This window comes from Cetorhinus maximus, chromosome 4 (assembly GCF_964194155.1).
Source record: "Cetorhinus maximus chromosome 4, sCetMax3.hap1.1, whole genome shotgun sequence".
In the NCBI taxonomy this organism is placed as follows: domain Eukaryota; kingdom Metazoa; phylum Chordata; class Chondrichthyes; order Lamniformes; family Cetorhinidae; genus Cetorhinus; species Cetorhinus maximus.
The window spans coordinates 47,139,413-47,165,111 of NC_135882.1; the positions used below are offsets into that span (position 1 = coordinate 47,139,413).

The 25,699-nt window shown below is 39.5% G+C and overlaps 1 protein-coding gene across 3 annotated transcripts in view; it reads right to left on the reverse strand.

Annotated features, from left to right (window-relative positions):
- Positions 1–1,333: 1,333 nt before the first annotated feature.
- Positions 1,334–25,699, reverse strand: part of LOC144679594 (ras-related protein Ral-A) — a 79,026-nt gene continuing 54,660 nt past the window's right edge. For all 3 annotated transcript variants that reach the window (XM_078540138.1, XM_078540137.1, XM_078540139.1), the window contains 4 exons: positions 25,185–25,354; positions 19,184–19,392; positions 7,560–7,734; positions 1,334–4,466 (listed from right to left, as the gene is read on the reverse strand). In XM_078540138.1, the coding sequence (XP_078396264.1) occupies positions 4,344–4,466; positions 7,560–7,734; positions 19,184–19,392; positions 25,185–25,298 (621 nt within the window). In that variant the 5' untranslated portion in view covers positions 25,299–25,354 and the 3' untranslated portion in view covers positions 1,334–4,343. The remainder of the gene's footprint in view (positions 4,467–7,559; positions 7,735–19,183; positions 19,393–25,184; positions 25,355–25,699) is intronic.

The following is a 25,699-nucleotide window of genomic DNA, read 5'->3' on the forward strand; positions in this document are numbered from 1 at the left end:
TCCCATGAATGAATTTTTAAAAATGGCCAATTTCATTAAATTCTCAGACAGCAAACTTATTATCCTTCACTTTTTGGAAATTGCAGAGCAAGATACATATGGCACATACACAAACTGGAAAATCAATATTAAAACCTATGGGAAAATTGAAATACACAAATAAAATTAAGTTTTTTCAGGGGCAGTGGCTCCCCACTAGTAGCTATGATTTAGTATGCTGCTGAAACCCCAATTACACCTTATTAACAAGGCAGCACTTTTCCAGGGATTTTTTAAAACAGTGATGTTGTGGCATAAAAGGGAGGCATCAGCTGAGTGATTTCTAAAGATTACCACCTATGGGGACTTCAACATGACACCCTATGGAGGAGCTGGGAATCATTAACCAGCAATTTCTGCTGATGCCAGAAGTTGCTGTCAGTTTCATAGATTATGGCAAACAGTGTTTCACTGTCATTACAACTGCAAAATCTGAGTCAGAGAGTCATGTTTGCAGGGTTCCAATAAACTAAGTGCATTGTATCAAATTTTTTTTGGCCATATTGGATTCAAATTATACTTAGTGCTCTATACTTGCTCAAACACTTTGGGTTTTCAGCATGGAATTCAAACCCTTTATTATATAGTTATAAGTTCCTGTGCAGAATGACCCCTTTTGACTCTCTTCTCAAACTAGAATCTCAACGATCCAGGATAACGGCGACTCCATTCTGTTCTTCTACTCTTGCTAATGCAGTGTTATTCCCAAATTTGTTACAGAAGCTGTTCAATGAAATGGTCACTAGGTGCTCTGGCTGAGCCCATGATTCTCATCTATGGGTTTCTGCATGGTTCATTCTACTGGTGAATTTGCTGCCCTCAACACCCCTTGAATTCCACTCAGAATTGTCACACTGGTTTTGAGGCACCTTCAAATCCTTTGGATATGATCTTGCACTGTATTTTTAAATAGGATACCATCATACAGCCAGAGCCATGTGGACATTTATCCCATTCTCTCTCAAATCATTTTATTTGGTAGGTGATGGCTCATCCAGAGGTTCTGGACTTCTCCCACTCCTCTTTATCAGTGACCTCCTCCACTTACCATCCAACCCTATGTGGCTTACTATTGTACTCTACACTATTGAACTTGTTCCAAATTGTATCATTTGAATTCACACCACCTCCAGCCTTCTCACTGTAATAACTATCTTAACATCATGCTCTTTAGTGCAGGGATGAGAGCTCTGGTACCTTAAAGTTAAAATTCCTGCCATGGTCAGTTTTTACAAGACGATATGTAGTGGTTAAGTTTTCTGCATGCTAAATAGAAGTTTAGCTTAAAACACAATGCTGTAAAAATGTTATTTTATTTTTTAATGGTTCAACATACAATTAAAATGTTTTGTGGGCAAGGGCATCAGCCTTTAACATTTGTGTTTTTCAGCTTCATAACACCATAATACCCAAGCTTCACATATACTGCAAGTCTAATGTTAGTGGTTAGAATCATTTTCATTTTATAATTCACACTGCCATACAAATTTCACAGCTATGCACTGCTCACAAAATGTAAAAAAAGTGTCTAAACTGCTTATGCCCAAACAAGGTTTATATATTTTGCAGCAACTCTTCATAGTATCCCTCAATTCTATACAGTGCAAATAACTCCTACTTTGAAACACACAACATTAAAAGTTTAAAACATGACAAAATGCAAACAATGCATCTAAATAAAAAAAGGACAGAACAAATGATATCTTATATACTATACATTCTAGGTTCCCAGCACTCCAGATTTAGTGGCATCATCCTGATGTTCTTGTTGAAACTGTTAAAAGAATTCAAAAGCAGCTTTAAGTCTCGCCTTGACTGCAATTCCTTGTCAGTAAATCTCAGCCAATAGAAAGTGAGTAGATTGGCTGGGTGGTGGGGGCTTCTGAACCAAACAGTTCAATCTTCATTCTTCCACTTTCACACTAAATCTCTCTGCAGGGCTGGGGACTGTAATATGAAGAAGGACAATACATACATTTTTTTTTTACAAAAACATGAGATGTTTAACTGCTATTTGAACCAAAATGCATAATTAAATTCTGAAGATGGTAGCCCCAAATATCAAGTCAACTGAATTATGTTTTGGGCTATCAGGCCCAAAATATGGCACATTTTACAGGATTAGTAAGAAGTTCTTAGCAGTTATCGTCTGCATAATTCATTTGCCACACTCCTGATGGATGTAACCTGTAAAGATTTCAAATTAAGGCATTTTCAGATAAGTTTCTATTTACAAGTTTTACACTGCTTTTCTACAGTTTAGCCCAGCTTGATTATATGCATGTGTATCTGCTTTTGTGCATTAGTGCTTCATTTGAAAAGCTAGAATCTGCCTCAAAATGCCACTTACAATTACTTTGATATAACAAGTACAGTGAAATCCATATACATGCAAGTCTAGCAAGTTAGATAACAAAAAACTAAGAGTCCCAATTTGTCTCAGGCTTAGTACAGACATAATCAAACTTGTTACATCTAAGTAACTCATGTTCATCCCAACTTATCATAAATGACAGGATTCCCATGCTGAGAGAGCACACCTTCTGTTCTCATTGGTATTGCGAGGAATTCATTTTAACATAACGTGCCATGCAGGAAACCCATAGGATCAGACAGAATGCTAGTTTTGAGCCCTGCCCACTACTACTCTCCATTGAATTCAATTGGGAAGGAGTAAAGCCAATATTGTAGTCAATTTTCCAGCGGGCAGGTTGGGTGAAAATTGCTCCAAGTGTCAACCATGTATGCGTTGTCACAGCAGGTGCAAGCTTCTCAGGAGGCCATATATATAGCAGGGAGCTCATTGAAATTAAACTTTAGTATGATCAAATCCCATTGGTGACTAAAGGAGAAAACTAAATCAATTCACTAGTGCAGATATAACATACAAATCTATTTGCATTTTAAAAATTGGAGACCATAATTTAACCCAGGCAATTGCAACATCAAGCTTCCCAATCTTCTCTCTCAAGACCAAAACAGGTTTATTAAATTCCAGGTGGCTGAATAACTAGAAGTGCTCAATCTGCCAACTGCAAAACAAAAACATCGATTACTGCTCCAGTAACCAATATTGCGTCAGAAATGAAATTTCTCAACAAAGACACAAGAATGCCAGTTTTGCTCCAATTAACCTGCTAACAAAATCTCACTTAAATGGCATGGGTTCCTGTTATTCAGTTAGGTTAATTTTGACAGGAAAAGGAGTAATATCCCACTTATTGTTCAGGAATTAGGTTTAGGCCCAATGATTTAAATGCCCCATTTCTTTTTACTCCTACTAGCAATTTGTTTAAAATTAATGCAGTATATTGTAGAAAGGAAAATAAATGATAACTCATGCATGTGCAAATTTTCCCTATTAATTGCAATGTGCTAAGTGTCAAAGAGAGATATTGGGACATAAACAAGTTGTGCATTCTACTGATGGAAATACAGTTTGTCTTCTAACCTGTAACATTAGAAACCCATAGCTGCAAATGAGTCTCAATGGACTACTAGCATTCATAAAAGGAAAAACAAATGCCAAATGACTAAGTGGAGCAAAAACCCAAATAAGCTCATTTTGAAGAAAAACACTTTAGTATTTCACAGGTTACACCTCTTAATACTTAGTGAAGATTTTTGAACTATCATGCAGCAAGTTTTGTCTCAGCTTGTAACAGGTCAAAAAGTGAATTCTTGAGTACAGTTATTAACAGCAAGTTTTTTGGTTAGAAAATTCAAATGGTGAAAAACCAGTGCTACCAATTGAACTTACAATTGGACAGTGCTTTTTCTTTAAGAAAAAACAGCAAATCCGTCAAGGTAAAGTTCTGCTTAATACAAACAATTTATTTCCCAAATAGCAGTATTTAAGCCTCAGTTTTGCCAGGGGAAATAAAAAGTTATCATATAGAATCTACAAATGCTGATAGTTCAGATTCAAAAGGTGATTTAACAAAGTGCTTTGCCTTGTGAGAGAAGTGAGTCACCATTTTTCATTTTGTAATTTAAATGACGACTGAAATGATTAACCACCCCCACACGAGACCCACCCAGGCAAAGAAACCTTTCCAATGGTATTCTGTTAAAAAAAAAAATGAACCTGAAGTCCAGATACCAATTGACATCGCATAAAATTCAGCGCTTCGGATTGAAATTAAATCTCTTGATCAATTGTGTGTCCTAAAGTTGGCTCCAATTCATGCTTTCTGAAACCCGAATGTAAAACATTAGTGTACCTTCAATCACTCTGAAGGAACAGTGAATGAAATGAGATACTTAGTATGTTTAGACTTCTAAAATGGTTTAGTCTGCAGAGTTTATAAAATACAACATCTTTCCCGGATCCTTTTAGCTATGCTTTTCCTTTTCTTCTTCCCATTCTTCTCTTTACTATCTTCCATTTTTCTTGCACGTATTTCCCTCATCAAGTCAAAGAAAACCTTCGAGGAAAGAAATAATATAAGAGGGATATACATTGCACACAGGGGTCACACAGTATGCTAAAACATTGAAGTTATGACTTTTGGAAGGATAGAAGTTGCAGTAAAGAGGGAAATATTTGAGGGAGTCATGCAATACTGAAGCAGAAATTCTTCGACATTGCGCCACATGGCACACATACCAGGAAGAACACAGCATGGAATTTTCCACAACACACTTGCTTAAGATTTAAAGCACATATCTGGACAGCATAGTGGTTGTGTGTCAGGAGAGTCACATTCATAATTCTTCAGGTGGCAAGTTCAGATTTCAGGAGTGCCATTGGGAGAGGCAATGGACAAAGGCTAGGCACAAGGAGGAAGAAAAGTTGGCAGTTGAAACATCTCAACGTTAAAGGCATTATACAAATGCACAAACTAGGAATTGAAAGCAAATTACTGAGCTGGTTAGGAAATTGGCCAAGTGGCAGCTATTGGGCAGAATATGATGAGTGGTGCCCCACAAGGATGTGTATTGGGGCTTCAACTATTCACTACATTTATTGACTTAGATGATAAGACAAAGCCATATATCCAAATTTGCCAATAATGAAACAATAGGTGGCATTTAATCAATGTAGGTGGAAACAATCTCTTTATACTGTTATGTGAATGGGGAAAATTGTAGCAAAAGGATTTCAATATAGGCAAGTATGAGGTCATCCACTTTGGATCTAATATGGATTGAACAGGGTACTTTCTAAATGATATAAAGCTAGAATCTGTGGAGCTCCAAAGAGACTTGGGGTCCAGGCACACAGGTCATCAAAATGCAAACAGGTACAGAAAATCATCAAAATAGCTAATGGAATGCTGGCTTTTATCACTGGGGGAATAGAATACATGAGGGTAGAAATCATACTTTAGCTTTACAATGCACCTGGAGTACTGAACAGTTCTGAGCACTGCACTAGGAAGGATATGCTGATCTTAGAGTTCAGGACAGATTTACCAGAATGACACCTGGGCTCCAAGAGTTACATATAAGTACAGATTAAACAAGCTACAGAGAGCTTTCCAACTTCCAGGAAATACAAGGGGCGATTTAATCAAACTTGTAGGATATTAATGGAACAGATAGGTAGAAACCATTTCTATCGGTTTGGGAGAATAGGCATGTCTGAAAATTAAATCAAATCTTTCAGGAGTGAAATTTGGAAAGACTGTAAAACTGAGATAGATTGTTAACCAAGGCATTAAGGGATATGGGGCAAAGGTGGGCATGTGAAGTTTGGTCACAGATCAACCATGATCTCATTAAATGGCAGAACAGGCTCGAGGGGCTAAATGGTCTACTGTGTTGCTACGATCGGATGGACAGTCACAGGATGGGTGGGGAGGGGCAGGCGAGGGTGGTGAACGATTGGACACAGTCACATTGTAAGCATATGCCTGATTTACATCTTTTTCCCAATCTCTACCCATACTTATTTTCTGTTTAACCCTCCTCACCCTATAGAGTGTCATTTTGTTGAGGTTTCATCTAGGTCACTGTCTGGCAACTGGTGCAAAGCAGAATTGACAAGAGCCTCAGGTGAATTGCCCACCCTGGATGCAGGAGAAATGTCAAGACTTGGCTGTTGTTCATTTGTAGATATATTCCCAAAAATGTTTAAATCCAAGACTCACATTATACTGGTTTTGGTAAATAAAGTCAAGGCTAAGAAAAAATGTCTGGCAGCTCACTTACCATTATAGTTGCCTGGTGTCATAAGTACCCCTAATATTTGTATTTTTATTTCCATCCCACCCCAATCCCCAAGTAAATTACTTTAGTCTACTGAGTGAAGAGGATCATCATTTTGCTTGTGTTGCATCTTCAAAATAGTAAGTAAGACATAGGGAAAATCCTTTCTTATGCAAAAAGTAGCTAGGATCTGGAATGCATTGCCTGAGCTTTCAAAGAAAATTTCATAATTATGAGAAAAAATTGCAGAGCTATAGAAAAAGGCAGGGAAGTGGGACTAGCTAAGTTGCTCTCGCAGAGAGCTGGCATGGGCATGGACTGAACGGCCCGTTTCTGGCTGTACCTATTCTATTCCTTTTACGTTCCGTAATCCCAAGCTACATGCACACATGTCTATGCAACTGACTAAAGAATGGCACAGTAGAAACTTAGCACAGGTCAACAGCATACTGTTTTTAATGTGAAGGGAATACTAAAAAAATAAAAAATTACAAACATTTCATTTTTATAGGGATGGGCAATGAATGCTGCCTTGCCAGTGACACCTACATCGACTAAATGAATAAAAAAACTCTTGCTGTTCTCTAGATGAGGTACACGTCTTTATTTAATTAATCTATTTCTGCATTAAAGGAGCATTGTTAGCAAGCAACATTTTTCACGTTTCAAATGGGATGTAGAAGCGGGTCATTTCCTTGGGAGAGTGGGAGCAGGGGAAAAAAAAAGGAACTGCAAAAGTCAGGTGAACTATATGAAACTAAATGTGGGCAACAAAATGGTCATAATTACATCCAGGAACTGAAGGTTTAAGGCACTAACATTCCATTCATGTTGCATAACCAAACCCTATTTACTCCTGCACTGGTCTAAACTTGTCCAGCAATTAGTGCCAGTACAGACCACCTCCAAGTGTCTGGGATGTCTCAATGACAGTGTCCTATATTTCTATCAAACAGCAGCTGTCAAGATTGTTTTCTCTCTGTCTTCAGCCAAAAAACCCAAGTGGAGTCTTCAAATCCAAAACAAGAATAAGCTACAATTCAGTCAATAGGGAATAGCATATTGGTTCTATGCAATTTAGAAAGGCCCCATCCTACACCATTTTTTTTTATTTGATACAACTTTGGACCAGACTTATCACAATACCAATCACACCTTACACAAAACAAAAACCACTACTAACCCATGCAGAAAATATGTAAAAAGATCTGAACTGAAATATTTTCAAAAAGGAAAAGACTACACAGTAATAATATTAAGGACTCCAAATTTGAAGGGGTGTATATTCCAAATTGGGTGGTATACAACCAACATGCCATCATGTACAACCACCACCCAGACACAACATTCAACTAAAATGAGGATACCTTATCAACATTGGCTCTTGTTTTTGCTGATGTTTCTACGTAATTCACACTCCATTGGTCAGCTCTGCTCTTTGCTTCGTCCACTGATACTTGTCGTTTATCCTCCAAATCTGATTTATTGCCAACAAGCAGGAAGGGAACATTCTCGTCCTCTTTCACCCGGAGAATCTGTTCCCTGGAGAAAGAGCCCCAAATTCAGTCTTTAAAATTCTGCTCTAATTAATCATCAGAAGTACATTTCCCTTGCAACTTGAATATGCACAGGCTAGACAAAATAATTCATGGGAAAGAGAGATAAATGAAGTATGGCATGTCTGCTTTTCAGACAATACTGTATTCAATAGACAATTTGTTTATCAGTATCTCAGTTGTGCTTTAACTTAAGGCCTGCAAAAGCAGAATAGAATATTTTGGTAATAGAATCACAAAATACAACTACCAGTACATTTCAGATGGAGAGGCTTTCACATGATTTTTAAAAAATTATTAAACACAGCTGAAGTTGAAGCCTCTAAGCAAAACTGACATGTTACCTGAAAGCAGAGTCAATTAATTCAGCACGGACTGGCTCGAGCACCATTTGCATAAATGCATCTATTAGAATGCCATTAAGCACAAGCTACAGCATCCGATCAGTAAGGAACAAAGAAAATGGGAATCGAGTAGATCCAGTTGCAAAGCTAGCACAAGTACTAGCCATTGTAATCGAAGATATTCTTTAACTAGTGGAGTGCTGCAAAGGTCAGTGCTAGGGCCCCAGCTATTTCCAATCCATATTAATAACAGATACAATAGTCTTGTCGCTTCATCTAAGTTTCTGACGATGGGAATGTAAGCTGTGGGGAGGATAGAGACAGACAGGTTAAATGAATGGGCGACAAGGTGACAAATGGAGTCTAATATGGGAGTGAGGTTATTCACTTTGGAAGCAAGAACAGAAAAGCAGAACATTTTTTAAAAAGACAAATTTTCAAATGTTGATGTTCAGAGAGACTTGGGTGTACTTGTACATGCAATGGATACTTGGCATGCAGGTATAGCAAATAATTAGGTGATCAGCTGTGATCATATTGAACGGCAGACCAGGCTCAAGGGGTTCTAAGGTCTACTCCTGCCCTATTTATGTTTTACAAGCTAATCAAATCATATCAATGCAGTAAAGTGTACATTTCATTGTGGTAGATTGCATAATCATAAAATCTTCCATTTCATTGAAGTGACAGTAGAATCAGTGAAGTTTTAAATAAAATTTTAACTTAAACCTAGCCATGCATTGCGTTAAAAGCTGTACTGACATTGGGTTACAGGTCTATAAACTGGTCTGTCCTACCCTCCTGCAAAAGGATAACATGCATGCAGGTAACTGAGTCAGAAAAAAGTGTGGAAATAATTATTATATTAAACACATTAGATGACACTATTCCCAACACAGCCAGAGGATACAACATATAGATTTGAAGCCTTAATGATCAGGGTAATCAATTATTCATTGAGTACACAATGGAAAAGCCCTTCGAAATCCATCTACAACCTGCTCTTGACAGGTTTACGGTTCAACTTCAGTACTTGAACTGAAGAATGGCAGAAACAGGAAGATAGCAGGATGCTGCAGCTGAAACAGTCCACTGTTATCACTGCTGGAAGATAGTCACAATATTCAAGCAAGCTGCAGGATAACATTTCAGACAAAAGGTAACTGAAAACCTGAGTAAACCACTCCATTTTACAAAATGAAGGCTTAGTGGTTATGCTACTGGAATCAAGACAGATGAAGAGAAAGCCAACACAAGGGAATAACCTACATGACCTCATCCTCGCCAATCTACACATCACAGATGGAGGTAGGAAAGACCACCACAGAGTCCCTGTGGGCCATCAGTAGCAGAATTGTATACTTGCAAATCTGTAACCTCTTAACTCTGCATACTCTTTACCACTTCATGAATTAATGAAGTGTAGGAGAGCATGCTAAGAGCACCAGACATACTGGAAAATGGGGTGCCAACCTGGTGAAGCAACACAAGATTATACGCATGCTAAACAGAAGCAGCAGCAGCAAGCCATAGGCAGAGCCAAGGGATTTTGTAACCGATAGATCAGATCAAAGCTCTGCCACATGCAGCCATGAATGGTGGGCAATTAAGCAGATAATGGGAGATGACTACCCAATGAACTGCCCCCATCCTCAACAATGGCAGAGCCCAGCATGCAAGTGCATTTGCAATCACCTTCAGCTAGAAGTGTCGAGTGGATGATTCTTCTTGGTCTCTGAGGTCCCCACCATTATAGATGGTCTTCAGTTAATTGAATTTACTTCAGAATTTACAGACACAGCAAAAGCTTGGCTATAATGTTTAGATCGGTGCTCCAGAATCAGCTATATCATCCAGTGCAGGTTTAACAATGACATCTGCCTGAATGATAAATTGCCAGGTTTGTCGAGTCTACTGAAAAAAATAAATCTTGGCTGCCAATTACTGCCAAGTCAGGCTACTCTCAGTCAAAGTGAAGGAAGGAGTCATCAACAGTACTACGAAATGGTTCTTTAAAAAAAAACACCATCTCCAAAGGATGCAGGCATTGCTGGCATTGTTGCCTGTCCCTGATCAATCTGAATGGCTTGAGAGGCCATTTCAGAGGGCAGTTAAGAGTCATCCACATTGCTGTGTGTCTGGAGTCACATGTAGGCCAGACCAGGTATGGATTGCAGACTTCCTTCCCTGAAGGACATTAGTGAACCAGATGGGTTTTTACATAAATCGATGATAGTTGTCATGGTCACCTTTACTGGCACTAGCTTCATAATTCCAGATTTATTAGTGGAATTCAAATTCCACCAGCTGCTGTGGCGAGACATGAACCCATCACCCCAGAGCCTGATCCTTTGGATTACTAGTCTAGTGACATTACCACTACGCCACCATCTTCCTGTTATTCACCAATAACCTGCTCATTGAAGCTTAGTTTGGGTTCCACCATCACTTAAACATCCACTGTGTACCACCTGCATGTATTGCTGCATCATATATTTGCCACAGGCACCAAGTTTTCTTGGATAGCACCCTTCCAACTACCACCTTGAAGGGCAAGGGCAGTAGATGCATGGGAACACCCACCATCTGCATGTTCCCTCCAAGTCAATTGCAATTTGACCATTATTGCCATTCCTTCATTGTTGCTAGGTCAAAGTCCTGGAACTCCCTATCCAACAGCACTGTGGGAGTATCTTCACAAAATGGACCAGTGATTCAAGAAGGGATCAGCAATAATTGCTGGCTTTGCCAGTGACTCCTATATCCTAAGAATTAATTTTTATGAAAGTTATTTTAAAAAGCAATAAACCCTGTGGCACTTTTCCCTCCCAAGTCCATCTAATTCTCGCCTGTGTTCTTCAGCATTGCTAATAAACTGCATTGCACTTCGAACTACTCTCTTATAGTCTACTTCAGATTTACTAGGACCCATTTATATTCACACCCATCAACAGACCCTCTGGCTCTCTCAATTCTGGGGAGACAGGATCAGCCGAGAAGAACCCAATAATGCCAGGGATGTCAAGGGCCTGCCGGGCCGCATTTAAATAAAATTCAGCTGAACAGCCAGGCAGATGGGCATAAAAACAAAAAGCTAAAAGCTACTGCGGATGCTGGAAATCCAAAACAAAAACAGAATTACCTGGAAAAACTCAGCAGGTCTGGCAGCATCGGTGGAGAAGAAAACAGTTGACGTTTCGAGTCCTCATGACCCTTCGGCAGAACTGAAGTATAGTTAGGAGAGAGGTGAAATATAAGATGGGCAGCCTGTCCTATAATGGGAACGCAAGCAAGCAGCAGTAGGAATGGTCCTGGTAGTCAGTGAACAAGCCATGACAGAGGCCAGGTTGGGGGAACCCAGTTCAAGGAAGGGGCAATGCTTCCTTGTGAGGTAGGAGTGCTCCTTCAGGCCCGATAAAAGTGAAATTCAAACTTACTTTCCGGACCTCTTCTGGCCCAGGATCCAGCTCTTGGCAGATTTTTGCCTGATGGGGGAGCAGATGTTGTTCTGCTACTGAAGCCTCTGGTTTATACTGCTGTTCAGGTCCTGATGACATCAAGCCCAAAGTGCAGTTTAAGAGAGGACTACACTTTCTTCCTGGGTGGCCTGCTGCTCAAGAGAGCATATTAATATAGGGAACATTGCTGGTAACAAAACACCCATTATTTAACTGCCTGGCAGGGGCAGTTAAAACATGGCCCTAGGTATTCTTGGCAAAGGGAAAGGAATTGAAAAGGCAGAAAGAAAAATATGGCCATTCCAACTTTAACATATGTTTGCATTTTTACTATAAAAGGAATCAAGGCTACATGACTATAGGCAAGGTATCCCCACTCTCCACACATGACTTTCATTATTCACAACTGGATACTTTTTAACTGTACAGTATCCTTTAAGGTTTGAAGATGTGATTTGATCAAGAAAAGATAAGTAAAATGCATTAAAAAGGGAGTAAACTGCATCACATGGCAAAGGGACTAGTTTTTTCAGCTTCCTGACCTAGAGACTGAGCACATCCATGTGGATTGAAAAGACGAGCGATTGGCTCTCCCTACTGGGCCACAGGGCTGCAAGATTAGTTTTCAAATTCCAGATATGGCATAGAAGCTCAACTGGAATTGATAGTCTGAGTCTGTATCTTGTACATGGGTTTTCCACATAGCAAGGCAGCATAGGTGAGGACAGATAACCATATAATGGTTACAGCACAGGAAGCCACCGTTCAGCCTATGCCTGTACTGGCCTTTGAAGGAATAATTCGGCTAGAGCCACTCCACTTTTTCCCCATAGCATTGTACATTGTTCCTTTTCAGATAATGATCCAACTCCCTTATGAATGCCTTGAGTGAACCCAACTCCACCACAGAGTCAGGCAGTGTATTCCAGATTCTAACCACTCAGGAAAAGTTTTGGCTCATGTCTCCATTGCTTCTTTTACCAATTACCTTAAATTGCGTTCTCCGGTTCTCAATCTTTCCACCCATGGGAACATTTCCTCTTATCTACTCTGTCTAGTTCCCTCTGATTTTGAATACCTCCATTAAGTCTCCTCTCAACTTTCTCTTCTCCAATATTTCCACATAACTGAAGTGCCTCATCCTGGGACCATTCTCATGAATCTTTTCTGCATCCTCTCTATTGCCTTCACATCGTTCATAAAGTGTGGTGCTCATAACTGGATGCAATGCTCCAGCTGAGGTTGAACCAGTGTTTTATAGAAGTTTAACATAACTTCCTTGCTTTTGTACTCTGTGCCCCTATTTTTAAAGCGCAGGGTGCTTTATTAACTGCTCTGTCCTTTCACCTTCAATGATTTATGCACATGTACACCCAGGTCCCTTTACTCCTGCACCCCCTTGAGAATTGCACAATTTCAAATCTTTTCACACCTTTCCTACGAAATGAATCACTTCACACTTCGACATTAAATTTCATTTGCCACTTGTGCACCCATTCTACCAACCTGTCCGTGTCCTTTTTTCTATACTATCTTTTGCACAGTTCACAATACTTCCAAGTTTCATATCATTTGCAAATTTTGAAATGGTGCCCTGTACACCAAGATTAATCCATTAATATATGTATCAGGAAGAGCAGGGGTCCTTACACTAACCCCTAGGGTACTCCACTGTAAACCTTCCTCCAGTCCAAAAATAACCATTCGCCACTACTGTTTCCTGTCACTCAGTCAAATTTCATATTCATGTTGCTACTGTGCCTTTTATTCCATAAGCTCTAGCTTTTCCCAAGTCTGTTGTGCAGCACATTGTCAAATGCCTTTCGGAAGTCTATGTACACCACATCAACCGCATTACCCTCACCAAGCCTCTTACCTCAAAATACTCCACCAAGTGGAACCAAGTAAAAATTAAGCAGGGCCTATGTTGCCCTCTAGACAGTGTATTCTGATACTTCTGGGCTGAGACTCACTCTTAAACAAATAACTACAATTAACTTGTTGTACTGATTTTTAAGCCACTGAGTGGAGCTTGTGATTTTGTTGCATATAATTCTTCTACTTAGCTTTGAGATCTAAAAGGGAAACAGGAAATACAAACATGATGCTGGCAATAAATCAATGTCAAAAGCAGAACATGCTCCATGATTCAAAGCATCCACTTCAGCCTATGCAACATCTGATGCATTCTGAAGGGATGTGTGGTTTGGTGGGGGGTGGAGGGAAGGTGGGTGGCACAGCTGAAAGAAAATCACATTACTTGGAACACAGATGAAAGCTCAGTCACCCTATTGTACAAGAATCTTTTTTGAACTCTGGACATCTCCAGGGCCAGTGTGCAGGATGTCCAGGGTTAGGTTTGGTAGCCTCTAAATAATCCATTCTGGCCAAGGACCATTATCTTATGGGGTACACAAGATTAGAAACATCAAGTTGCAACCTCTCACCACCCCACCCGTTGCTGGATTTCAGCTCTGATGCTGTAGGATTATTCTCCTCTTGAGAGCTCTTGTGGATCTGGAAATGGCAAAAACTATTTGTAGTTACAAGCAGGAAAGGCCTGGTTCAGTAAACTTTGTCCAGGTCCCTTAATGGGAGTAACTGGATCACATGGAGACATTCACATATACTATGGACAGCGACCAGCATTACTGGTGCTATAACTTACTGGAGACAGGATCTATACCCAGAATTCAAAAGCCTGGCAGTAAGGGATGGGGTGCAGCTCCAGATATGTTGTGCAAGGTTGTGGGGTGCTGAAGGAGCCTAGTATAATAGTATGAATAAAAATGTTGATTTCCTTACATGCAGCATAAGGCTGGCAGGGAACAAATTCACAAAATGTGCGCTCCTGTTATTCCACGGTTTACTGGTATTATTGACGTTATTTCATGAGGGAGTGTTCAAGCAGAGATTCAACATAAACTGCAATCAAAACTAAGGGCAAATGTGAATTCCAAGAAAAACACAGGCAACATTTACTAGCATTACAATAGATCATACATGGGACCACTTTTCAACAGGGGTATGATTTTAACAAACAGGATCCTTAAAGAGCTACATTTAAGAATTTTAAGATTGACTGCTCATTAAGGCTGTGAGGATAATACATAAAAAGGAACAAGTTCTGGAATGGAAGGCTGGTTGAGCCAATTTTTCAGAAGGTAGGTACTTTTGCTCAGTCATTTGCATACTATTTCACATTCCTTCCTTTCTCTCCACCCAGAGGACGTAGGAGCAGAAGTAAGCCATTCAGCCCATTGGGTCTGCTCCGTCATTCAATGAAATCACAGCTGATCTGATAATCCTCAACTTCACTTTCTTGCCTTTTCCCCATAACCCTTGATTCCCTTACTGATTAAAAATGTCTATCTCAGCCTTAAATATACTTAACAATCGAGCCTCTACAGCCCTTTGCAGTAAAGAATTCCACAGATCGACTATCCTCAGAAGAAATTCCTCCTCATCTGTTTTAAATGAGATTATGCCCTCTGGTCCTAGACTCTCCCACAAGGGAAAACAACCTCTCAGCATCTACCCTGTCAAGCCCCCCAAGAATCTTATGTTTAGGTAAGGTCACCTCTCATTTTTCTAAACTCCAATGAGTACAAGTCCAAGCGACTCGACCTCTCCTCATAAGAAAATCCCTCCATCCCCAGGATCAACCTAGTTAACCTTCTCTAGATTGCCTCCAATACAGGTATATCTTTCCTTAGATAAGCGGACCAAAACTGTTCACAGGTGTGGTCTAACTAGTGCCTTGCATAATTTTAGCAAGACTTCCCTATTTTTATACCCCATTCCCAATGAAATAAAGGCCAACATTTCCATTTGCCTTCCCTATTATCTGAACTTGTATGCCAGCTTTTTGGGATTATGCACGAGGACCCCCAAATCCCTCTGTGCTGCAGCTTTCTTCAATCTTTCTCAATTTAAATAATATTCAGCTCCTCTATTCTTCCTGCCAAAGTGCATAATCTCACTTTCCCACATTATATTCCATCTGCCACATTCTGGCCCACTCACTTAACCTGTCTGTCTATATCCCTCTGTTGGCTCTTGGTGTCATCCTCACCACTTCCTTCCCACCTATTTTTGTGTCATCCACAAACTTGCCGATAGTGCATTCATTTCCCTCATCTAAGTCATTGATATATATTGTAAATAACATGGCCCCAGCACTGATCCCTGTGGCACTCCACTGGTTACAGGTTGCCATCCTGAAAATGGGCTCTGTATCCTAACTCTCATCTATTAGCTAGCCAGTTCTCCATCCATGCTAATATACTACCCCCAATACCATGGGCTCTTATCTTAAGTAGTATTGTGTGTGGTACCTTATTGAATGCCTTTTGGAAATCCAAATATATTACATCTACTGGTTCCCTTTTATTTGTCCTGCTTGTTACCTCCTCAAAGAATTCTAATAAGTTTGTCAGGCATGATTTCCCCTTCATGAAGCCATGTTGACTCTGCTTGATTAGATTATGCATTTCTAAATGCCCTATTACATCCTTTATAATAGACTCTTAACATTTTCCCAATGACAGATGTTAAGCTAGCTAGCTAGCCTATAGTTACCTGTTTTTTGTGTCCCTCCCTTTTTGAATAAGGGTGTTACATTGGCAGTTTTCCAATTCTCTGGGACTTTTCCAGAACCTAAAGACTCTTGGAAGATTTACTACCAGTGCATCCACTATCTCTGCTGCTATTTCCTTTAATATCCTAGTATGGTCCAGGTCCTGGTGACGTATTGGCCTTTAGCCCCATGAGTTTCCCCAGTACTTTTTCTCTAGTGATAGTTATTGTATTTTTTTCCTCCCCCTCTTTTGCCCCATGATTATTTAGTATTTTTGGTATGCTATTAGTGTCTTCTACCATGAAGACTGATGCGAAGTATTTATTCAGCTCCGCCATTCCCTGGTTCCCCATTATTACTTCCCTAGCCTCATTCTCTAAAGGGACCTATATTGACTTTGGCCTCTCTCTTCCTTTTTATATATTTAAAGAAGCGCTTACTGTCCATTTTTATATTACTTGCTAGTTTGCGCTCAAAGTTTATTTTCCCCCCCTCTATTATTTTTTTGGTCACCTTCTGTTGGTTTTTAAAACTTTCCCAATCCTCTGGCTTACCACTAATCTTTACCACATTGTATGTTTTTTCTTTCACTTTGATATTATCCTTAACTTCCCTGGTTAACCATGGTTGGTTTATCCCCTACCTACAATCCTTCTTCCTCACTGGGATATATTTGTTGAGTCATGAACTAGTTTCTTAGACGTCTACCATGGTTCATCAGCTGTCTTTTTTGCTAAACTCCTTCCCCAGTCCACTCCAGCCAACTCTGCCTTCATTACTTTGTAATTACTCTTATTTAAGTTTAGTACAGATGTTTCCGAACTAAGTTTCTCACTCTCAAACTGAATGCTAAATTCCACCATGTTATGATCACTGTTTCCCAGGGGATCCTTTATTCAGATCATTAAACCTGCCTCATTACACATCAATAGATCCAAAATAGCCTAATTCCTGGTTGGATCCACAACATATTGTTCCAGTAAACTGTCCCGAATACACTATGAATTCTTGCTCGTGCCAATTTAATTTTCCCAATCTACAGGGAGATTAAAGTCGCCCATGATTAATATACTGCCTTTTTTTTACATGTCCTCATTATTTCCTGATTTACACTCTGTCCGACAGCATAGCTGCTGTTGGGAGGGAGGGGGGGCCTATAGACTACTCCCACCAGTGTCTTCTTCCCCATGTTATTTCTTGCCTCCACCCATATGAATTCCACATCTTCCGATCCAAGATCATTTCTTGCTATTGTACTTATTCCAACTCATACTAACAAAGCTACCCCACCACCCTTTCCTTCCTGCCTGTCCTTTTGAAAAGTCACATACTCCTGAATATTTAGTTCCCAACTTTGATCTCCTTGTAACCATGTCTCCGTAATGGCTATAAAATCATACACATTAATCTCCACTTGTGCCATCAATTCATTTATTTTGTTCCGAACACTATGTGCACTTCAGTAAAGAGCCATTAATTTTGTCTTTTTACTATTTTTTCCCCCTTTGAACCTTTTGCTGCTTTATGTTTGTACACTCTATCCCTTCCTGTCACATTCTGGGTATTACTTAAGTAGATGCCCTGCAATGCCACTATATCCTTTTGGTTTGTAAGCCTACTTATCCCTTCTCCAGAACCCTCCCCCCTCTATTTAATTTAAAGCCCTAGTTGCTCAATTCGCCAGGGCACTGGTCCCAGCATGGTTCAAGTGAAGCCCATCCCACCGGAACAGCTCCCTTCTACCCTGCCCCAAGGAAATGTGGTGTGGGATTGGGTGCAAGAGGGCAGTAGAAATAAGAAAATGAGTGTCAAATTTCAAGTTTTGAAAAAAGCTACATGGTGCTATTAAAGGTTAGAGGAAAAAGCCCTATCCAAGCATCAAGATTAGTTACATGCACTACAATTTGTTAACAAATTATACAATATTAATATTTATCCAAGATGTCATTCTCAAAAAAATGGTTATGAGCTCCCATCCGAGGAAAAAAAGACTGTTACAATTCCCAGAGACCAATCAATTGAGAAATTTGAACTTCCACTGAATGATTGAAACAATGACACAACAAGATTAAGTTAAGGCTTTCACTGTAACAAATGGGAAAAGCAACATTGACTAAACACTTTCAGTAGGCAACTTGTATTCTAAACTGAAAGAAAAATTACCCATTTAACTTTTACAATACCCAAAAATACCCATTTATAGTTATACTTTATTTTGACCCTTAAATAGGCATCCATTTCTCCCAGAACTGTCCCAAAGTGATTCTTAGCTCCAAAGAGTTTGCATCCTTTATTTTCCTTTCTCAGCCAGGTAACTCCTAATCCCAGAACCAACTTTTACAGTGAAGTATGCATTGGAGATTCTTCCCTCTAGCTAAGATTCTAGCTATGCGAATCTTTCAGTCTCATTTAAATCCTCAGGAACTCTTGTCTCTTCGATCCAAGTGAGAGCTCCCACCTGCATTCTTGCTGACTTTATCTCTCTGCTCTCTCTCCAATTCTTGCAGACTGACCCTGTGAGGTTCAGTGATTTAAGAAAACCTGATCCTACCAAGCTTCCTTTGGACTATTCCCCTGTCAAAGCCCATCTCCATAGCAACATGCAACTACGCAGTATCACTATCAACACCCCTTTGTCCTTTTGTCCCTGACATCTCTGGCAGTCTCTCCTTTGCCTCCACCTATCGCCGGCCTTCTATCCAGCTTCACCTGCTCCACCCCGCTTAAAACAGTATAAATTTCATTGCATTTTTACTTCTCTTTAGCTCTGAAGAGTCATAGACTTGAAACATTAACTTTTTTTTTCTCCACAGATGCTGTTAGACCTGCTGAGTTTTTCCAGCATTTTCTGTTTTTGTGTCTTATAAAACCTTGCATTTGCAACAACTAGAAAATGGGAATTATTTTGTACGTGTTGGAAGAACCAACTCATGCAATCCACCTGAAATTCGTTTTCCTTGTATTAAAGTTATTCCCTTGTCAGGTTGTTGTTACCATATGAAAAGTAAAAAAAGAGAATGAACATTATATAATAGAGTGATTTGTAAAATTCACCTGAAGTCAGCTGTAGCTGCAAAAGATTCTTGTTCAGTGATGGAAAAAACACAGAGGAAGCCTTCTCCACTACGAAAATAGTTATCCCTGATAGCAGCATAATCTTCTTGGCCTGCAGTATCAAGGATGTCTATCTGGACTTCCTCACCATCGAGCACCACTTTCTTTCGATAGCTGTCTGCTTTTGTAGGCTCGTAATCCTCAACAAACTAGAAAGTGAACCATAAGAACAATCATTTCAATAACAGGCTTCCTGGCCTCAACACTTAAATGTTAGGAATGAAATTAGAGGCTTTTTTTTTTTTATTATCCCTCAAACTAAGAGCATCATTTTAGAATAATTGATTAAGACCAACCATACATACACTACAAAATCTAATTTACACTGGAGCATAACAAAATAAAACAAATTTGACTTCCCTTACACTTCAGTTCTTGTATATTCATTCTCATGTGAAGACTCATTAGCTTCAAATAAAAGGATCTTTGAAGCAGAAGTAATAAAAAGGAAAAACACCTCAGAAGTTCAAGGAATGAAACATGCTTAAAAGAAACAAGTCCCACAAGAAAAATTGACTTTAAAATTAGATTGCAGGACTGCATACTTAGACTACAATGCACTGCAATGAGTTTAACAAAGATTTTTAAATTTAGGGACCTCAAATTCAGCTTGCACAGAGGAAAACTACTACAGATGATAGTCAAGTGAGTGGTTAGGACAACCAGCTCATGGCTGGCAAACAGCTAGAAACAAGTGATTGTCTGCTGATCAATGAAACGCATTATTGTACCTTTTCCAGAAAGATCTTTGACTGTATATTTGATAACCTTCATGAACAGGACAGCTACTCGATCTAGATTTGGTTCCATGAGATAGCACAAGACTGTTGGCTGAGCGCACAGCAAAAGCAGGGTAGTACTTGAAACCACTGAAGCATTGAATGCAGATTTAACTCTGCCACTCAGCTCTGCAGCATGAAAACAATCAGCTGAAAAAATTCCGTCAGGTTACTGTGAATGTGTAGAACTAATCACCAATATAAAACTTACCAAATGCATTTCTATAAACTAGAGAATATCCCCAAGTTATTTATTTTGATCTCAAACTTTTTCTAAGCAAGCTGCTCAGTGGTACTCTTGGGTGCCTGCAGCGCAAACTATATCAATTAGATCACAAAACCCAGACAATATTGAAACCTTTGTTTTGGATTATACATCCAGATAGTTCTACATTAAGTGTAAGTATCATTTTAACAGTTACAAAACAAATAAAAATGTTTATAAATATAAAACCAGAAGTCATATGCCTGACCCTTTGTATTTACAGAAATACATTTAGTTAATGAACAGATTGGACTGCTCACCTGGCTCTGCCAGAATTAGCTGCAAATTGGTTGAACAACAGAAACAGAGCATGTCTGATGTGTACTCAGCAAGGTTATAATTTATATCATGTCAATGAGCACTGGGCTGAGGCGAGTTTGTTGAGTACTGTAGTCAGGCACAGAATCCGGAGGGAGTTAAGGAATCAAAGTAGTCTTATGGAGGAGCATTCTCATGAAGATAAGGAAGAAGCTTAAGGATTGTATTGCAGGGTTGAAAGTGATTGTGATCTAGGAAGAGTTAACGAGGCCATGACCGACAACCAGATCACCTCAGTTTGCCGTTGGTATCAAGTGAAAGATGCAAGGTAATGAGTAGGGTGTTCAAAAGGCAGTTTAGTTGGTAGCTGAGGGGGTGGGGGGTTTGAAATGTCTACTCCTTTCCAGGAGTAAGAGGTCAATTTGGCTGTAAACGAGAATGGCAGTATATATTCAGATGGACAAGCCAGATCTGGCAGCAGACAACCAGGCTATCCTGCATGTACTTAAGCCTGTGGCCCAATGTTGAGGACACAAAAAAGGGTAGGAATCAAGGAAGAATAGCAGATCAATAGGAATCACGTGAGCAGATTATCAGAAACAAGGGAGTTTTAAATTGACTGAGGCAGACATACTGGCAGATAGTGGGCCAGATGAGACAGTTTGGAAGCGTGCCAGAGAAGCCACCAGGAGGTAGTTTTTATCCCAGGGAGAGAGAAATGTTGAAAAGGATTACAGTGCAAAAGAAACATGGATGCCAAGAGAAATGTTTAAAATTGCCTTGAATATTTTCAAGACAGCCAAGACCCTCAATCTCCATTACGTGGGATGTCACTGGGATGGATTATGTGCACAATAAGTTGAGCGAGATTCAATTAATTTCAAGTGGTTGAGCGTACAACAAGAATTTACTTGAAGGGAAAGAACATTAGCATTTCTTAAAGGGTAGGAGGGTTTTGATTGGTAACTTGTAGTTGGGAAAAGGGATACAGAGAGCCCAGAGGTGGGGGGGCAAAAAAAGAGATGGTGTTGGGTGGGAAGGAAAAAGAAAACCGATTAGCAAGTACATATATATGGGTTAGGAGGAGTAGGCTGTTTGGCTCCTCAGGCCTGCTCCCCTATTTGATAAGATCATGGCTGATCTACTTGTGGCCTCAACCTAACCTTTCCTCATGAGGCCCTTCATTTGAGTCAGTCAAATGAACTTTCGTTGAGCTACTTCTAATACAGTTATGTCCTTCAAGTAAGGAAACCAAAACTATACATGGTACCAGTTGTGGTCTCATCAATGCCCTGTACAACTGTAGCAAAAACTTCCCTACATTTATATTCTGTTCTCTTGCAATAAACGACATTCCATTTGCCTCCCTGATCACTTGCATATTACTTTGTTTCGTGTAACAGGACACCTAGATCCCTCTGTACTGCATAGTTCTGCAATCACTCACCTTTTAAATAGTAGACTGATTTTCTAATTCTTCCTGCCAAAGTGGACAAGTTCACATTTTCCCATATTATGCTCCATTTGCCAAATTTTTGCCCACTCAATCTATATCCCTTTGCAGACTTGTTAAATCTTCACAACTTACTCTATCTTTCTTTGATCAGCAAATTTAGCAACCTTACATTTGGTTTCTTCATCCAAGTAATTGATATAAAAATTGTAAAATATTTGAGGTCCCAGAACTGATCCCCATGACAGAGTTACATCTTACCAACCTGAAAATGACCCATTTAACCCTACTCTGCTTCCTATTAGCTAACCAATCATCTATCCATCCTAATGTTACCCCTACATCATTAGCTCTTATTGTGTCATAACCTTTGATTTGGCACTTTATTAAATTCCTCCTGGAAATCCAAGTATACCATATTTACAGGTTCCTCTTCAGCCACATTGCTTTTTACTTCCTCAAAGAACTGTAAAAAATTAATCAAACATGATATTCCTTTCACAAAACCATGCTGCCTCTGCCTGATCCCATGATGGTTTTCTAACTATCCTGCTACAACCTCCTTAATAATGGATTTCAGCATTTACCCTATGACAGGTGGTAGGCTAACTGGCCTGTAGTTTCCTTCTTTGTCTTACTCCTTTCTTAAATATGAGTTACATTCACTATTTTCCAATCTGATGGTATCTTTCCAGAACCCAAGGATATTTGGAAAATTACAACCAATGCATCTACCATCACTGCAGGGATTATTTTACGACCCTAGGATGATGTCCATCAGGTCCTTGGGACTTGTCAGCCTTGAGTTCTAAAGGTTCTCTCAGTACCCTTGCCCTGGTGATTGTAATTGTTTTAAGTCTTCCCCATCCTTCCTTTCACCTCTTAATTTACAAGTATTCCTGAGATGTTATTTGTGTCTTCTACAGTGAAGACAGACAAAATATTGCTCAATGCTTCTGCCATTTCCTTATTTTCCATCAAGTCCCCAGACACATTCTCAAGGACCAATGCTCTTTTCTTTTAAAATACTTGCAGAAACTCTTACTATCTATTTTTATATTTCTAGTTTGCTTCCCCATATTCTTAATTGGTCCCTAATTTTTTGACATTTAACTGGTTTTTAAATTCTGTCCAATCTTCTGACCTATTAATCTTCATAGTATCAAGTTGAAAGAAAAGTTACTATCTTTAACTTTCTTAGTTAGCCATGAATGGTGCATTCTTCTACAGTATTTTTGACTGGAATGTATCTTTGTTGATATTTATGAAATATCTCCTTTAACGTCTGCCACTGCATCTCTACTGACCTACCCCTTAACCTAATTTCCCCTATTTCATCTTAGCCAAGTCTGTCTTTATACCCTTATCATTTCCTTTAATAAGTTCAAAACACTATTCTCAGACACACTTCCCTCCCTCATACAATGCAAAATTCAACATGTTGTGCATGAGGTCATTAATTAATCCTGTTTCATGGTACATTACCAGGTCTAGAATTGCCTGCTCTCTGGTTGACTCTAGGACATGCTGCTCTAAAGAAATTATCCCAGGTACACCCTAAGAACTAATCTTCCAGGCTACCATTAGACAAATTAAAAGACCACAATCACCCACGATTATTGCTGTGCCTTTCTCACAAGTCCATTATTTCTTCCTGTATACCCCGTCCTACAATGTAGTTGCTGTTAGGGGGCCTATAAACCACCCCCATAAGTGACTTATCTTGGATATTCCATATCTTCTATTTCTTATAAATGACCTGCACTCGTCACTTGCAACCTCAGATGACAAAGGATACATATAGTGTAAAAGACTGAACTAGGAAAATAGGAAGATTTGACAAGATTTTCAGTGTGGGCCTCATGCAATGAACAGCTCAAAGGTGCCGGGACAGCAAAGAACAAGATACTTGAAGGAATGGAGGACGGGTGGGAGGAGGGGACAAGTCAAATTAGGACTTGATCACTAGCAGTTTCAGCAGCGCACCAATGACAAGAGGTCACCAATGTGCCTCAAGATAGAAAAGGTATGCCTAGGACAAGGTATTGTTTATTGACAAAGGAATGAACATTTTGCAATGCAATGACAGTTGACCAGTAATGGTATCTCACTGGAGGTAGTGAGCTGGGGAGTGTGGATGATGTTTGGAAAGGAGACAGGTGAAGTGTAGGAAAGATTGAAGAGATGAATCAGAATAGTTTACATCTGCACAGCAGTTATGCCAGAGATGGGGAATAAAGCAAATGGTATGAGTGGTAGGTGCTAGAGGTTGGAACAGAGGAAAGCCATAAGCAAACACCAAAGAACCCAAGCCAAGTTTGACAGTGTCTTGTAACACCATGATAGCTAGAGAGGAGTGAACAGCTGGGGCTGGAAACATCAAGTTCAAAATTCTTCCATGACAGTTTGAGAATTAGAATTCAGTTTACAAAAAACTAGAAATAAAAAGCCGATATCAGTAAGTGACCATGAAGCTATTGGACTGCTACAAAAACCCAATTAGTTCACTAAATATCCTATGGGGAAAGGAATCTGTCAACCTTACCTGGTTTGTTCCATTTCCAAATCAATGTGGTTGATTCTTAACCACTCTGTTAAGTGACCTAGCAAGACACTCAGTTCATTAAACCATTACTATGGACAAAAACAGCATTGGAAGCAGCTTCATCCAATGTGATTCCTTTTATGCTTTGTAACAGTTTGAAATGCACAAGGTGGCTCACAAACACCTTCTCAGGCATCGGCAATAAATCTAGTCTTGCCAGCAACACCCCTATCCCAGGAATGAATAAGATAGTAGATTGGAACAGGAGGCTGAACAGTACTTAGATACTTAAATCCACATTTTGTAAGTCAGAGTGATGCAATTGCTCCACAATATGAAGTTTGCAAATACATTGTAATGTGTCATCACTTTTGTGGGCTTCCCGTATTAAAAATATCAGTCGTGCTAATTTGGAATAGGATTGTAAAATGACAATTGGGTGTATGACAACTTGTGTAAAGAAGGTTTAAATTTTATTCTGACAGCTGGGTTAGTTTAAATGTTTCCTGGTTTCCATATAGCCCCATACAATTGCAGGACACGTCCTCAGGTGAGAAACCTGCAAAAATCTTAAGGTACAATTTAAGAATTGAACACAGCCTGTTATCATTACAGAAAATATACACGACAAATATTCTTACCTCATCATACATGAATTGTAGCGTTAAGGCAGATTTCCCCACACCACCACTCCCAACCATAATCACTTTGTGAAGAGCTAAGGAATTCTGGCCTTTGGTCTTGTTTGCTGCCATTATGAATGGGGGTGTTATCACCAAAGTCTGAAACTTGCTCGATAGCGATTTTCCACCTAAAACAAGAATCAAGAACAAACTTGGATCAAACTGGGCATATTTTGAACAGGAAGTCTGTCAGAACAATTACAGCAACTTCAGAAATACTGAAAAATTATCCTAAGGCACACTCAGGACACTGCAGCGTTGAGGCATGAGATTGATTTCTAATGTCAGGATAACAAGGGCAGCCACAGTGGAGTTGGATTTTTCTTGGTGGATTGCCTAGGAAGAGCAAATGGGGGAAACAGGCAGAATATAGTAACAAAAAATTAATGTAGATGCTAGAAGTGTGAAATAAAATTCTCAATAAGTCAGGCAACATATGTAGAGGGCAAGACATGGTTAATATTTTCAGGTTG